Source organism: Hyla sarda, chromosome 11, assembly GCF_029499605.1.
Source record: "Hyla sarda isolate aHylSar1 chromosome 11, aHylSar1.hap1, whole genome shotgun sequence".
NCBI lineage: Eukaryota > Metazoa > Chordata > Amphibia > Anura > Hylidae > Hyla > Hyla sarda.
In genome coordinates this window covers 15,677,298-15,693,745 of record NC_079199.1, presented here as the reverse complement: position 1 = coordinate 15,693,745, position 16,448 = coordinate 15,677,298, and the positions used below count along the sequence as shown (strand labels likewise).

The 16,448-nt window shown below is 43.8% G+C and overlaps 1 protein-coding gene across 1 annotated transcript; it reads right to left on the bottom strand.

Moving 5' to 3' along the window:
• Positions 1 to 374: 374 nt before the first annotated feature.
• LOC130295747 (B2 bradykinin receptor-like) lies at positions 375 to 8,942 on the bottom strand. Its single transcript, XM_056546811.1, has 3 exons — positions 8,771 to 8,942; positions 8,319 to 8,523; positions 375 to 1,385 (listed from the first exon to the last, which is right to left on the bottom strand). Exon 3 carries the CDS (start codon positions 1,374 to 1,376, stop codon positions 375 to 377), a length of 1,002 nt encoding a protein of 333 aa, XP_056402786.1. The 5' UTR covers positions 1,377 to 1,385; positions 8,319 to 8,523; positions 8,771 to 8,942.
• Between the last annotated feature and the right edge of the window lie 7,506 nt (positions 8,943 to 16,448).

Here is a 16,448-nt window from a genome sequence, read left to right as displayed (position 1 = left end):
GTTACTATATACTTCAGGGGACACAGTGGGAGTTACTATATACTTCAGAGGACACAGTGGGAGTTACTATATACTTCTGGGGACACAGTGGGAGTTACTATATACTTCAGGGGGAACAGTGGGAGTTACTATATACTTCAGGGGACACATTGGGAGTTACTATATACTTCAGGAGACACAGTGGGAGTTAACTATATACTTCAGGGGACACGGTGGGATTTAATATATGCTTCAGGGGACACAGTGGGAGTTACTATATTCTTCAGGGGACACAGTGGGAGTTACTATATACTTCAGGGGACACAGTGGGAGTTACTATATACTTCAGGGGACACGGTGGGATTTAATATATGCTTCAGGGGACACAGTGGGAGTCAGGTCCTTCTGTCAAGTCCTTTACATAGAAGCCTCCTGTAGACCTCTTTGGCTTTTTGCCTAAATTGATTCCCAACCATACTGTATATGATCGGATTGATACAACTGTTACTGAAGGCAAGATAAGTAGAAATATGGTGAACAAAACTGTTGACATTTTTAACCGTACATGGAATAAAAACTTTCAATTGACCTAATGTGGTAATGATAATGGTAATATTGAAGGGGAGCCAACACATAACGAAGACCAAGAATACGGACAGGACCAGCCGAGTGGCTTTTTTATCCTTGTTTTTTTTCTTGAACTGTTTCTTTGCATTGTTCCTTAAAACACAAATGATATGAAATGTACAGAAGGAGGTGACAACCAGAGGTACTAAGAAGCCGAGGACATTTATGATGATATTTGGTACAATAAACCAGTGTTGAGATGATTTGTCTGTAACACACACAGTTGTATTTAATTCTTTCTTGAACACCACCTTTCGGATCACTATGTTCGGCACAATTAACAAAGCTGCAAATATCCAGATGATTCCACAGATCACTTTTGCCCACCAAGGATTTTTCAAGCGACCAATGGACATGGCCTTCACCAGAGCCAGATATCTCTCTATACTGACCATCATAAGGGTGTAGATGCTGCTGAAAAGGTTGAGCCGGAACATGGAGAAAACAGTCGCACACATAAAGCCTCCAAATGGCCAGTATTTTTTTAGGCTAGAAATAGCCCGGAATGGTAGGCTGCTAGCAAAAATCAGATCGGCAGCCGCCATATTGGCCAAGTAGATCTCAGTCACTGTGCAGCGACTCTTATGAAGGACAAAGACGGAGATGACAAACAAGTTTTCTATAAAGCCCAAGACGAAGATGACCCACATGTACGGGGGCTGATAGGTGAGGAGCCACTTCGATACTTCCCAGCCTAAACATGTGCCTTTTAATGTTTCATTGGTATTAGCTAAAATTGTCATGGTTCCATTGGATCCTGTGTTCATCATCTCGAACGCCTGTTGGAAACATAGAAATAAATAGATTTTTTTTAATTATTTAACCAATATAGTCATTATTACAGAACCCACAATAATACCAATAATTTCCAACAGCAACATTGCATAAAATCACTGAAAAAATGATCAAATTATCTTACTCTGGCCCTAAGACATCTTAACCCCTATCCAAAGGATAAGGGATAAGATGTCTGACCGCAGGGGTCCCGCCGCTGGGGACCCCCGCAATCTTGCATTCACGTCTTTGAGCTGCACGTCGCGCTGCCAGCTCACAAACTGCCGGGTGTCGATCACGGGGCCGGAGAATCGTGACATCACCCTCCCGCGATAATCTGGCCCCTAGTTTATGAGCTGGCAGCGTAGCGGGCAGCTCAAAGAGGTGGGTGCCGAATGCAAGATTGCATGGGTCCCCAGCGGCGGGACCCCCGCGGTCAGACATCTTATCCCCTATCCTTTGGAAAGGGGATAAGATGACTTAGGGCAAGAGTACCCCTTTAAAATAAGATCAAATGTACTTAAAATCACAGAAAAAGGGGGTGTAGTTACTACCTACCGGTATAAGGGCTGCATAAAAATAAATTCCCAACATGATGCAGACAAGCCACAATGTTATATGGGAGGGGGGGGGGGGGGGTTGATGCACAGTTGCAAACAACAGAAACACAACAATTCAAAATTCACAGTATGGGAATTGTCCATAAACCATAGACATTGGATGTGAGATGGAAAGAGTTGCCATATAATGGAGATCATGTCCATAAGATAGGCCGACAGTAGAGAGGATGGTTTGATCCGCCAACAAGCATGGGCAGTTCCCCTAGTTTCCTTGTCCATCATCCAAACACAGGTAGCGAATTCACTACAAACCCCTGACTCTGTCCAGGCCATTTTTAGGAGCTTTGAGGAAGGAATTTGGTGTCTCGGCACCTCTTACTTGTTCTTCCCTTGACAACCAACTAGCATGGCCTTCATTTGCAGTGGTGTTGTGAATAGGAAACTTGGACTGTTATGGATCGATACTCTATCATCTGTAGTAATGAATCCAGGTACTATTTGGGATCTGACGATGGTCGGATTGGATTATGGTGAGATCTTCAACAATTCTGCCTTAAAGGATAGGGGATAAGATGTCTGATCGCGCTCATTCCATGCGGGGATGCGTTTCGATTCTTGAAACGTCATGCCATGCCTGTGATCAGACATCTTAGGGGATCAGATGTATTTGGCCGGAATACTCCATTAAATATGGAGCAACACATTTTCCTAACTTCTGGTGTGATGATCTGGGGAGCCATCGCGTACGACATTCATTCATCCTTGTAGTGATACAATTGACACTAACATCTCAGTGATATGTGCAGGACATCCTACACCACATGTGCTGTCTATCATGACTTCCAGCTGGTATTGTTCAGCAGGATAATGCTCACCCACACACAGCAAGCATTGCAAATTGCAACACTTCCTTGGCCTGCTCTATGGTCAGGGGTTTTCAAGGTCCTATTGACTTGGGGGGAATAGAATATGCAGTATTTTTTTTTACTCTGCTTAACTCCTTTTCTTTAAACAGTTGAATGACGGAGCTCAGTGGCAGTGTGAACCTAGCCGAAGCCTCCTCTATCTCCCCCGACCTCTAGTTTCCTGTGCAGAGCTGGCTCCTCCCCTTGATTCCCCGGGCTATGGTCATAAAGTGTGCCTGGCATGTAATAATAATAATAATAATAATTTATTTATATAGCGCCTACAGATTCTGCAGCGCTTACAATTATGGGGTACAAACAACGACAAGTATCAGACATAATATTACACAATAACTATTCAAACAAGAGGTATGGGGATATGTTGAGGATATGTTGAGGCCAATTAGAGACTGTTGTAGGCCTGTCTGAAGAGATGTGTTTTCAGGCCACGTTTGAAACTATGGATGTTGTTGTTGAGTCTGAGGGATTGAGGGATAGCATTCCAGATTATAGAAGATGTTAGTGTGAGATGATTAGCAGATCGGAGAGAACGTGTAGGATGGTAGACAGAGATGAGAGAGGAGATGTAGGGAGGTGCAGCATTGTGGAGAGCTTTGTGTGTGAGACTGAGGATTTTGTACTGTATTCTGGACTGAATTGGTAACCAGTGTAGGGACTGGCACAGGGAGGAGGCGTCGGTGTAGCGGCTGGAGAGGAAGATGAGTCTGGCTGCGGCATTAAGGATGGACTGAAGAGGAGAGAGTTTGGAGAAAGGAAGGCCTATTAGTAAAGAGTTACAGTAGTCGAGGCGGGAGTGAATCAAAGCAATAATGAGAGTTTTAGCAGTTTCAGTAGTGAGAAACGGGCGGATTCTGGAAATGTTTTTGAGATGCAGGTGACAAGAACGTGAAAGGGACTGAATATGGGGAGTGAAAGACAGATCAGAGTCAAGTATAACTTCAAGACAGCGAGCCTGCTGCCCGGGAGTTATGGTAGTACCACATACCGAGATGGAAATGTCAGGATTAGGTACAGTATCAGTTGATGGAGGAAAAAAAAGAAGTTCTGTTTTAGAAAGATTTAGTTTCAGATATAAAGAGGACATGATGTCTGAGACAGAAGAGAGACGGTCACTGGTATTCTGTAGGAGTGCAGGGGTGATGTTGGAGGAAGAGGTATAGAGTTGGGTGTCATCAGCATAGAGGTGGTACTGGAAACCAAATCTACCGATTGTTTTTCCAATGGGGGATGTGTAGAGTGAAAAGAGTAGAGGACCAAGGACCGATCCCTGGGGAACCCCGACAGCAAGGGGAAGAGGAGAAGAAGTAGAGCCAGAAAACGAGACGCTAAAGGAGCGGCCAGAGAGATAGGAGGAAAACCAGGTGAGAGCAGAGTCCTTGAGACTGATGGAGTGGAGACTACTGAGGAGGAGTTGGTGATCCATAGTGTCAAAAGCCGCAGAGAGGTCCAAGAGAATCAGTAAAGAAATTGCCATTTGATTTGGCCGTCAGAAGATCGTCAGTGACTTTGGTTATGGCCGTTTCTGTGGAGTGAAGGGAGCGGAAACCAGACTGTAAGGGGTCAAGGAGAGAGTTCTCGGAGAGATAGCGGATAAGGCGGGAGTAGACCAAGCGTTACAGGAGTTTTGAGATAAAGGGGAGATTTGAGACGGGTCGATAGTTGGCTGCACAGGACAGGTCCAGAGATGTTTTTTTCAATAGTGGGGTTATGATAGAGTGTTTGAAGGATGAGGGAAAGACCCCAGAAGAGAGGGAGAGGTTAAAGATTTTAGCTAGGTGACAGCTGATAGCAGGAGAGAGACTGGATGAGGTGTGAAGGCATGGGGTCACTAGAGCAGGTAGTGGGGCGGGCGGAGGAGAGGAGCCTGGAAACCTCATCCTCCGTTACAGGCTGAAAAACTGAGAGTGATGAAGAGGAGACGTGGCCGGGAATTGGATCAGAACTTTTAGGGGACTGGGAGAGGATTTCATCACGAATGTCATCGATATTAGTTTTGAACTAATTGGCCAGGTCTTCAGCACAGAGATCAGTGATTGGGGACTGTACTTTAGGCCGAAGGAGAGAGTTGAACGCGTCGAAAAGGCGTTTTGGGTTGTTAGACAGAGAGGAGATGAGGGAGGTAAAATATGTTTGTTTGGCGAGATGAAGAGTAATAGGATTTAACCATGAATTTATAGTGCAGATAGTCTGAAGAAGTCTTAGTTTTCCTCCACAGACGTTCAGCACACCTAGAGCATCGCCTGAGAAAGAGGGTTGTTTACGTGTGTCAGGGTTACTGCCGTCTGTGTCGGGAGGTTCGTGTTTTAGGGGGTGCCATTTGATCCAGGGTAGACTTGAGGGTGTCATGGTAATGTTTGGCTGCTAGATTAGGGCAGGAGAGGGAAGAGATTGGTGATAGTGAAGATTTAGAATGTCTATAAATTGACAAGTGTTTATGGCACGCAGGTTTCTGTAAGTGTACAAGGTTGGAGTGTCCGGAAGAGGATAGGAGTTACTGATAGAGAAAGAGAGAAGGTTGTGGTCAGAGAGCTCAAAAGGAGAATTAGTGAATTTAGAGACAGAGCAAAGTCTAGAGAAGATCAAGTCCAGTGTATTCCCATCCTTGTGTGTGGAGAGTCAGTAAGCTGTGAAAGGGCAAAGGAGGAGGTTAGAGACAGAAGCCGAGAGGCAGAAGAGGAGATTGGGCTATCAATGGGGATATTAAAATCACCCATGATGAGTGTAGGTGTTTCTGAGGGAAAAAAAAGTGAGGGAGCCAGGTGGCAAAATGATCCAGGAACATTTGGGGAAAACCTGGAGCATGTAGTCTTGGTTTTCTTGGCTGCATTAGGGGTATGAAGATATGAATTTATTTAGGGGTCTGAAGATATGAATATTTTTAGAGGTCTGGAGGTATGACTATATTGGGGTCTAGGATATGACTGAATATATTTAAGAGTCTGGGAATATAAACGTATTTGGTGGTTTGAGGATATTAATTTATTAAGGGGTCTGGGTGTATGAAAGTATTGAAGTGTCTGGGGGGATCAATATATTTAGGGGTCTTGAGGCATGACTATATTTAAGGGTCTGGGGATATGAATATATTTAGGGGTCTGAGGATAAGACTATATTTTAGGGATTGGGGACATAAATGTATTTAGGGTTTGAGGATATGAATATATTTGGGGTCTTGGGATATGACTATGTTTTAGGGTTTGGGGATATGAATATATTTGGAGGTCTGGGGATTTAAATATATTTGGGGGTCTGGGGATATAAATATATTTGGGGGTCTGGGGATATAAATATATTTGGGGGTCTGGGGATATAAATATATTTGGGGGTCTGGGGTATGAATTAATTTTTTTTATTAGAGACCAGGGCTGACAGCAGATGTGAGGGGCCAAAGATCTGGTCATGAAGGTCTGGACCAGATGGCAAAATAAAACCAGGAAAGGTAAGAAGTCGTCACCTGTGAGTCCCTGGATTCAAGCGGTGCGGTCCCCGCTGCTGACCTGCCTGTTATAGTAAATAATTGTGGTACCCATGATGTAATAATTCTGGAGCATCTTTAGTTACAACTCTGCGTTGTGCTGTTCCTTTGTTATTCCTCCTGGAAATGTTAGCCTGAGGCCCGGCCTACAAGGAGACTTTCTGCGACACCGCAAGGCAATAATTTAGCGATATGAGGTGGGGATTTGTATTTGGGCTGGTAGGGTTTGTGTTCCAGGGCTGCTGTTAAAGGGGTACTCCGCTGCTCAGCATTTGGAATATCACGAGGCGGGGCCATGACATCACGAGCTCCCGGAGCCGGCTCCAGCATTCGGAACAGTGTGTTCCAAATGCTGAGCAGCGGAGTACCCCCTTAAGTCCCGATCCAGCCCTGGGTACTGTCATTTTTTATTTTACAATTGCGCAAACAATCAGCTCAACTGCGGAGAGTTGTGTGAGCATTGGGCCCTATCAGTATGGCTGTGTTCTCACGTTTTGGTACTGCAGCTCCACAGAGTAGAGATGACCCTGCTTACATTTCTCTATCTCCCAAAGTACTTTTCTTTAAAATATATATAAAAAAGTGACATTAGCCTTTTATGCGAGTATACACAGAATCATGTACATTACATTATTAAGTAGGCCCACTACAATTACATAACAACCATGATCCTCTGCCACACCGTGATGGAGATTTATTATCGTGAAACCCACACTTCTTTCGTTGTCCCAATTTTGGACCATTGCCCGTGCGCCTAAATTGTGTCTCACGTGTGCCAGAAAATCCAAATGAAACCCACAGACCCCACAAAATACATTAAAGGGGTACTCCGGCCCTAAGACATCTTATCCCCTATCCAAAGGATAGGGGATAAGATGTCTCACCGCGGGGTCCCGCCGCAGGGGACCCCCGCATTCTTGCATTCGGCACCCCCCTCTTTGAGCTGCTTGCCGCACTGCCAGCTCGCAAACAGCCGGGTGGCGACCACGGGGCCGGAGTATCGTGACATCACAACATCACCCCCCGCCCCCGCTATGCAAGTCTATGGGAGGGGGCGTGAAGGCCGTCACGCCCCCTCCCATAGACTTGCATAGCGGGGGAGTCGGTTGTTTGTGAGCTGGCAGCGCGGCGTGCAGCTCAAACAGGTGGGTGGCGAATACAAGATTGCGGGGGTCCCCAGCTGCGGGACCCCCGCGGTGAGACATTTTATCCCCTATCCTTTGTATAGGGGATAAGATGTATCAGGGCCGGAGTACCCTTTTAAGGTTCGAGGAAAGGGGGCATGTCCTCTGTTAGGTTTACAACATTAAACACTGCTATACAAGCTACGCACCACTACTTTACATTGGGGCTGAGGGTCATTTCATCTTTGTTGTCACATTAGAAGATATTAAAAAAAATTTTTACAAAAATATGAGAATTAGTAACCAACACAATAAAATACAGTACAAACATCCAGTATGTCAAAAAGATTCTTCCAGATTTAAAATGTTTTTATTTAAGATTTTTGGACTAACCCCAGATACTAAAACATACTCAGTGGGGGAGATTTATGAAAACCTGTGCAGAGGAAAAGTTGCCCAGTTGCCCATAGCAACCAATCAGATCGCTGCTTTCATTTTTAACAGGGCTTCTGCAAAGTGAAAGAAGCGATCTGATTGGATGCTATGGGCAACTGGGCAACTTTTCCTCTGGACAGGTTTTGGTAAATCTCCCCCACTAGTGACTATATATATATATATACATGTAGTAAAGCTGAGTTTGTCATTTTGTTCAGCAAATAATGACACCACTATGTGGTTTTACATAGAACTGTATATAAACCTTCTGTATTATCCTAACAATATAAAGCTCCTCTGTCAGCTCTGCTACATCTAGATAGGTGAGTTATAGCTATGAAATGCGCACAGCTCTACTGCACTACGATTTCGTTCTATCTTTGCTGCCGGTGATCGGTCCTGTATTTTGCTTATTTACCTTGGATATAGTGAGAGGTGCCGAGTCGGCTCCAGAGATTAGTCACTGACCGGTTCTTCAGATAAGGTAAAAATAAGATCTGGCGAGGATTATACCCGGGCTGTGATGTGGAGCCGTCAAGTGGTCCTAGAGGTTAAGGCTGTGCTCACACACAACAGGTCCTCCGATGAGTTTTTCGGAAGGTGAAGAAGTATCTCTGAGGTTCCTACGGTGGAAGATTTGTAGTTATTTCAATCTCCTAAATTTTCCCTTCTATTTAAAGCAGTAAAACGGAATCAGATAAGAAAACTGAGAAAAGGTCTGACAAAAAATGCGTCACTTTTACTTCCCTCTTGCTAAAAAAAAAAAATCTTAAAAAACGAATGACATAAGCAAGATGGAAAAATGAGTCATCTCAATATTGCACAACTTGGGCAATACCAATGTAGACAGGCAATAAAGGGGCTACTCACAGACCATATTGTCGGCAGAATATTTCCTTTTCTTTTATTTGTATTTTCTTGAGTATTAATCTTTTACCAACATTTTGTCACAACGATTCACATAAAACAGCCATGGTCAGATGGAATAAAGCTGAACCTGAACTTGACATGCAAGGAACTGTCCGGAGCAGGAGAGGTTTGCTATGGGGATTTGCTCCTACTCTGGACAGTTCCTGAGACAGACAGAGGTGTCATCAGAGAGCACTGTGGTCAGACAGAAAAGAACAACTCAACTTTCTCTTGAGCATACAGCAGCTGATAAGTACTGGAAGGATTAAGATTTCTTAATAGAAGTCATTTACAAATCTGTTTACCTTTCTGGAACCAGTTTATTTGAAAAAAATATTTTCCACCGGAGTATCCCTTTAAACAGCCAGAGTTGTAGTTTTGCAATTACAGTGTTTCCCAACCAGGCTGCATTCGGTTGTTGCAAAACTACAACTCACAGCATGCACAGTCAGCCCCTGGATGTATGGGCATGCTGGGAGTTGTGGTTTTGCTACAGCCAGATGCACTCTGGTTGGGAAACAGTGACGTACCTACATACTTGGCTACCTACTACAACAGGCTACCTACTGCAGTGTTTCCCAACCAGGGTGCCTCTAGCTTTTGCAAAACTACAACTTCCAGCATGCCCGGACAGTCAAACATGAGAAGATTGTGCAAAGGAGGGGAGGGCTCTGGAAAAATGCAGGGTCTAACATGTTTGTACTATAGATTCTGAAGAGATGAAGTTTTGGCTGAAAGAAGAGGGAAGAGGAAGCTGCCGATCAGAAAAGATACCTGTAAGTTCCTATATGTAACCTTATGGGTACATTCACACGTGTATTTTCTGCTGCTGATTTTCTTCAGTAGATTTTGCTACACAGACTTCAGTGGGTAGCAAAATCTGCAGCAAAACGCGCTATTACTAGCAACGGGTTTCACACTGTGGGAAATCAGCTGTGAGTTACACTACCATTCATTTGAATGTGTCCACAGACAGTCCACAATAGTGTCAGATTTGCGGACTGTCCACGGACTCCTTCAAATCAATGGTAGCGTAACTCGCAATGGGTTTCCCGCAGCGGGAAACCCGCTGCTAGCTACTAGCGTGTGATTGCACCCTCAATCCCTTATATGGCATACAGATCTTGTGTACAGCTAGTATCTACCTCTATATGGTCCTGTATATAATCAATCGTATGGTATACAGATCCTGTGTACAACTGGTATCTACCTCTATAAGGTGAACGTATGTGGGAATATTGGTCTTTTGTATAGTTGATTTTATTCAGTTACAATATAGCGGTATTAGTGAGTGGAAATGGTGGTGGTGGTCATGGTATGGCAGTAACATTTGTCCCTGCTGGTAACACACAAAACAAGCAGTGTGCACCTGTTCAAATATTTTTGTTCGTAGATGCTGACCATTATGGTTTTGGCCAAATTTAACCAGTGTGACGGTCACATGTATGGAGATAATATTCCTGCTTGTACACTGGTATTATTGGTAATTTTGGTCTCAGTATACAGGATTTGGTCTGTAACAGTATGATGAAATGAGTGTGATTGCTGGAACCAAACTGTACAATTGCCCCCTGCTAGTAGTGTGTATATTAAAAGAGGAGACTGTGTACGATTGGGCGTGAACGAGGGTGTGGTTAGGGGTGTGGCTGGGGTGTGGTTAGGGGTGTTGCTTGGGCTTTGGGCTCTAGCCCCCGGCCATTTGGAGACAAATCACCAGGTCCAGATGGCATTCACCCCCGCGTTCTAACGGAGTTAAGTAATGTAATAGCCAGAACCCTATCTCTAATAATCATGGACTCTATAGTAATAGGGTCTATTCCCCAGGACTGGTGCATAGCAAATGTGGTGCCAATATTCAAAAAGGGGACATATAGTGACACCGGGAATTATAGGCCTGCTAGTTTAAAGGGGTACTCCGGTGGGAAAAAAAAATTCAAATCAGCTGGTTCCAGAAAGTTAAACAGATTTGTAAAGGAATGAATAAAAATTTGTGTCGTTCTCAAGGAAAAATGTTGTGTAGAACTTGTGAAGGGGAGAAATTCATTCTTCTCATTTCTCCCCTTCACACACACGCAAGTCATTCATTCCCCACACAGTACCACACAAGTTCTATACAACATTTTTCCTTGAGAACGACACAAATTTCATTCATTTCATTCATTTATTTATTTTTGTCAATATCTCCGGTTTTGACATCACTAAGAGCAACCATTGGGGGTCTGCTCTGTGCCAGTTTCTCGGACTCCATAAGCAGATTGAGCACACTCACTATACTATTTGTTACAGATTTGTAAATGACTTCAAGTAAGAAATCTTAATCCTTCCAGTACTTATCCGCTGACAAAATGGTCTGAGTAGTCCCTTTATTGCCTGTCTACATTGGTATTGCTCAAGTTGTGCAATATTGAGATGACTCATTTTTCCATCTTGCTTATGTCATTCGTTTTTAAGATTTTTTTTAGCAAGAGGGAAGTAAATGTGACGCAATTTTTGTCAGATTTTTTTTCAGTTTTCTTATCTGATTCCGTTTTACTGCTTTAAATAGAAGGGAAAATTTAGAGATTGAAATAACTACAAATCTTCCAAAGCAGAAACCTCAGAGATATTTCTTCATCTTCCGAAAAACTCATCGGAGGACATGTTGTGTGTGAACACAGCCTTAACCTCTAGGACCACTTGATGGCTCCACATCACAGCCCGGGTATAATCCTTGCCAGATCTTATTTTTACCTTATCTGAAGAACCGGTCAGTGACTAATCTCTGGAGCCGACTCCGCACCTCTCACTATATCCAAGGTAAATAAGCAAAATACAGGACCGATCACCGGCAGCAAAGATAGAACGAAATCGTAGCGCAGTAGAGCTGTGCGCATTTCATAGCTATAACTCACCTATCTAGATGTAGCAGAGCTGACGGAGGAGCTTTATATTGTTAGGATAATGCAGAAGGTTTATATACAGAACAGAATCAGATAAGAAAACTGAGAAAAAGTCTGACAAAAATTGCGTCACTTTACTTCCCTCTTGCTAAAAAAAAAAAATCTTAAAAACTAATGACAAAAGCAAGATGGAAAAATTAATCATCTCAATATTGCACAACTTGAGCAATACCAATGTAGACAGGCAATAAAGGGACTACTCACAGACCATATTGTCTGCAGAATATTTTATTTGTATTTTCTTCAGTATTACTCTTTTACCAACATTTTATCACAACGATTCACATAAAACAGCCATGGTCAGATGGAATAAAGCTGAACCTGAACTTGCCAAGTAAGGAACTGTCTGGAGCAGGAGAGGTTTGCTATGGGGAGTTCCTGAGACAGACAGAGGTGTCAGCAGAGAGCACTGTGGTCAGACAGAAAAGAACAACTCAACTTTCTCTGGAGCATACAGCAGCTGATAAGTACTGGAAGGATTAAGATTTCTTAATAGAATAATTTACAAATCTGTTTAAAGGGGTATTCCGGGCAAAAACATTTGATCCCCTATCCAAAGAATAAGGGATAAGATGTCTGATCGTGGGGTGGGGGCCCCTGCAGCTGGATCTCCCTGCAGCATCTGCATTCTATGCGGGAGCTGCGTCTCCAGTTTCAGAACAGCCAAATGCACTCTGGTTGGGAAACAAAAAAAAAATAAAAAATAAACACAGATACTCACCTAAAGTCAAACTCAGCAAAATACACTATAGCCGCGTCCCTTTCCTTCCACAGTGCAGGCGCTGATGAGTGAAGTCATCGCGCCTGCACTTCAAGAGGACAGAGGTCACAGACAGAGGCTTACACTGACAGGGAGCTTTTATCTGTATGCGCATGTATGTGTGCACAGCTAAAAGCGGCGCCCGCTCGTTCGGCTGGGGGTCCGGGACAAATGTCCTGGATCCCCATAAGCATGCGAGCGGGAGCGAGACCAGGGGCGATGAGTGCCACACCCGGGGCTATAGCCCCTTTAGCTCCCCCTAGCAATGCCCCTGTCATGTTCACACATTTAGGCTGGACTGGTTATCATGATGAGATGGCGGCCTGGTCTTTCTATTGGTTCATAGGGACTCACTGTGATTCTTAAACCTAATGTAGATGTCTCAGAAGAGTCCACCATCAGTGAGCAAAGAGTTACTCTGCACACTTTTGTGTCATGCAGATCAATATATGGTTTTATTGTCAGATAATCAAAGAATCAGACATTGAAATCCTTTCCATTGGTGAAAGTTGCAGCTATATATTCAAGCAATGGCTTTGGTCTTGTATGGTCTCATGGAGAAGAAAGTGTTGAGTTCCCAGATTCAACGTCATCTGAATAATGACGTCCTTCTGTCAGGTCCTTTACATAGAAGCCTCCTGTAGAGCTCTCTGACTTTTTGCCTAAAGTTGTTCCCATCCATCCTGTATATGACCGGATTGATACAACTGTTACTGAGGCCAAGGAAATAAGAGATATGGTTACAAAAACATTCATATATTTCACAATAGAAGAAGGGAAATTGTAGATTAAATCCAATAGTAATATTGTAGGGGAGCCAACACAATATGAAGACCAAGAATACAGACAAGACCAGCCAAGTGGCTTTTCTCTCCTTGTTGACTTTCCTGAACTGTTGTATTGAGTTCCTCCTCAAAAGATGAATGATTTGAAATATACAGAAGGAGGTGACAACCAGAGGCAATAAGAAGCTGAAAACATTCATGGTTATATTAATGGCTATATACTAGGAAAGAGCGACCAATGGACATGGGCTTTACCACAACCAAATATCGGTCAATACTGACCATCATTAGTATGTAAATGCTGCAATAAAAATTAAAGGGTACTCCGTCCCTAGACATCTTATCCCCTATCCAAAGGGGGTGGGGGTCCCGCCACTGGGGACCACCGCAATCTCCCTGCTGCACCCGATGTTCATTTAGAGCATTGGGTGCAGCACTGGAGGTTCGTGATGTCATGGCCATGCCCCCTCAATGCAAATCTATGGAAGGGGGTGTGGAGGCCATCACGCCCCCTCCCATAGACCTGCATTGAGGGGGCATGGCCAAGACGTCACGAGCGGGCATGACCGTAACATCATGAGCTTTCCTCGTCCTTACATTCATTTTTTTGGGCTACTCATTGGTAGTAGCTAATGTTGTCGTTGTTCCATCACCTTGTGTTTCATATACTTGGACTCCTGCTGGAAACACAGAAATAAAGATTTTTATCATTTCAGCCAATATAGCCATTGGTACAGAACAAAAAACACATATAGAGGGGGTTGCCAGCACCTGGGGTAAGGAAAAGTATTGGCACATCAATGCGAGCTGTGGCAAGAAGGTTTGCTGTGTCTGTCAGCGTAGTGTCCAGAGCATGGAGGCGCTACCAGGAGACAGGCCAGTACATCAGGAGACGTAGAGGAGGCCGTAGAAGGGCAACAGCCCAGCAGCAGGACCACTACCTCCGCCTTTGAGCAAAGAGCAGGAGGAGCACTGCCAGAGCCCTGCAAAATGACCTCCAGCAGCCCACAAATGTGTATGTGTCCACTCAAACGGTCAGAAACAGACTCCATGAGGGTGGTATGAGCGCCCGATGTCCACAGGTGGCTGTTGTGCTTACAGTCCAACACAGTGCAGTACATTTGGCATTTGCCAGAGAACACCAAGATTGGCAAATTTGCCACTGGCGCCCTGTGCTCTTCACAGATGAAAGCAGGTTCACACTGAGCACGTGACAGACGTGACAGAGTCTGGAGACACTGTGGAAAATGTTCTGCTGCCTGCAACATCCTCCAGCATGACCGGTTTGGCAGTGGGTCAGTAATGGTGTGGGGTGACATTTCTTTGGGGGGCTGCACAGCCCTCCATGTGCTTGCCAGAGGTAGCCTGACTGCCATTAGGTACCGAGATGAGATCCTCAGACCCCTTGTGAGACCATATGCTGGTGCGGTTGGCCCTGGGTTCCTCCTAATGCAAGACAATGCTAGACCTCATGTGGCTGGAGTTTGTCAGCAGTTCCTGCAAGAGGAAGGCATTGATGATATGGACTGGCCGCCCGTTCCCCAGACCTGAATCCGATTGAGCACATCTGGGACGTCTCGCTTCATCCACCACAGACTGTCCAGGAGTTGGCGGATGCTTTAGTCCAGGTCTGGGAGGACATCCCTCAGGAGACCATCCTCCACCTCATCAGGAGCATGCCCAGGCGTTGTAGGGAGGTCATACGGGCACGTGGAGGCCACACACACTACATTGTGACTTGTTTTAGGGACATTACATAAAGTTGGATCAGTCTGTAGTGTGATGTTCCACTTTGATCTTGAGGGTGACTCCATATTCAGACCTCCATGGGTTGATACATTTGATTTCCATTGATAATTTTTGTGTGATTTTGTTGTCAGCACATTAAACTATGTAAAGAGAAAAGTATTTCATACGATTAGTTCATTCATTCAGATCTAGGACGTGTTATCTTAGTGTTCCCTTTATTTTTTTGAGCCGTGTGTATCAGTTCTATTGCGCTATTTACAATGTTTGTGTTTGATTTCTTTTTCAAACAGATGAAAGTTTGTGGATTTTGTAAATAAACTGAATTTACAATGAGGGTTGAGTCATGTTTCTTACATCTCTATCCTGCTCTATGTGATCTGTGTATCTTTCGCATTGATCTCTGCTATGTAAGACTTAACCGTAGAGCAAATGAGCTGATTGTTCTAGATATAGTATGAGATGTGGAAAGACGATAACATAACACGCACAGAGGAGCAAATAAACATCCAAATTGTCAAAAAAAAAATTCAAGATTTGAGAAGTGTTCATTCTGAAACAGATCAGTTCTAAGATTGGACAGCTTAAACCTTTCAACCCCACCCAAAATACAAAATAACCCCCCCCCCCCACACACACACACACACACACACACAAAGTACAGATGTAGCAAAGCTGAGTTAGTCGTTTGGTAAAGCACATACTGATACAAAGTTGTGGTTTTACATAGAACTCCACATGGCCCTACGTCAAGTGGCCTTAAAAAGTTAAAGAGGTTTGCCCACAAGACTTATCCTCTATCTGAATTTCAGTATTTGGTGGGGGATGACCAGACCGACCATAAGAGCGATGGAGCTGTGACCACTGGATTAAATGGAGTAGCATTAAAGTATATATATATATATTAAAGTGTTATTGTTTCTATATAAATTAAAGTGTTCTTGTTTAAATATAAATTAAAGTGTTATTGTTTATATTAACCTGTTGGGGACCAAGGGCGTGCAGTATAACCGTCAGTATACACTGACATTCATTGACATATTTGCTCATGACGAAGTGGGTTAGCCTATGAACCGACGTCCGTCGAGGGTGCACAGGGTCCCCAAATGGACGCTGGTAATATGCTTGGAGCAGGTAATGCTAGTATGATGATCATATTCTGAGGATGTACTTCATATGTTATCAGCATTACCGCTAATTGTGTTTATATGGAGATGATTATATAACGGTATTACGCATATTGCTCTATAATTATTGATGGTATAGCAGTTAGGGACCCTGATGTCATTTTTTGGGGTGTGTGTTTTTTATGGGTTAGGGGTGTCTGTCCTTTTTTGAGTCTTTTTGGAAATTTGTGCATATGGTTGATAATAAAGTTTTTTGATATTTGATGATATTGTGTTTATATC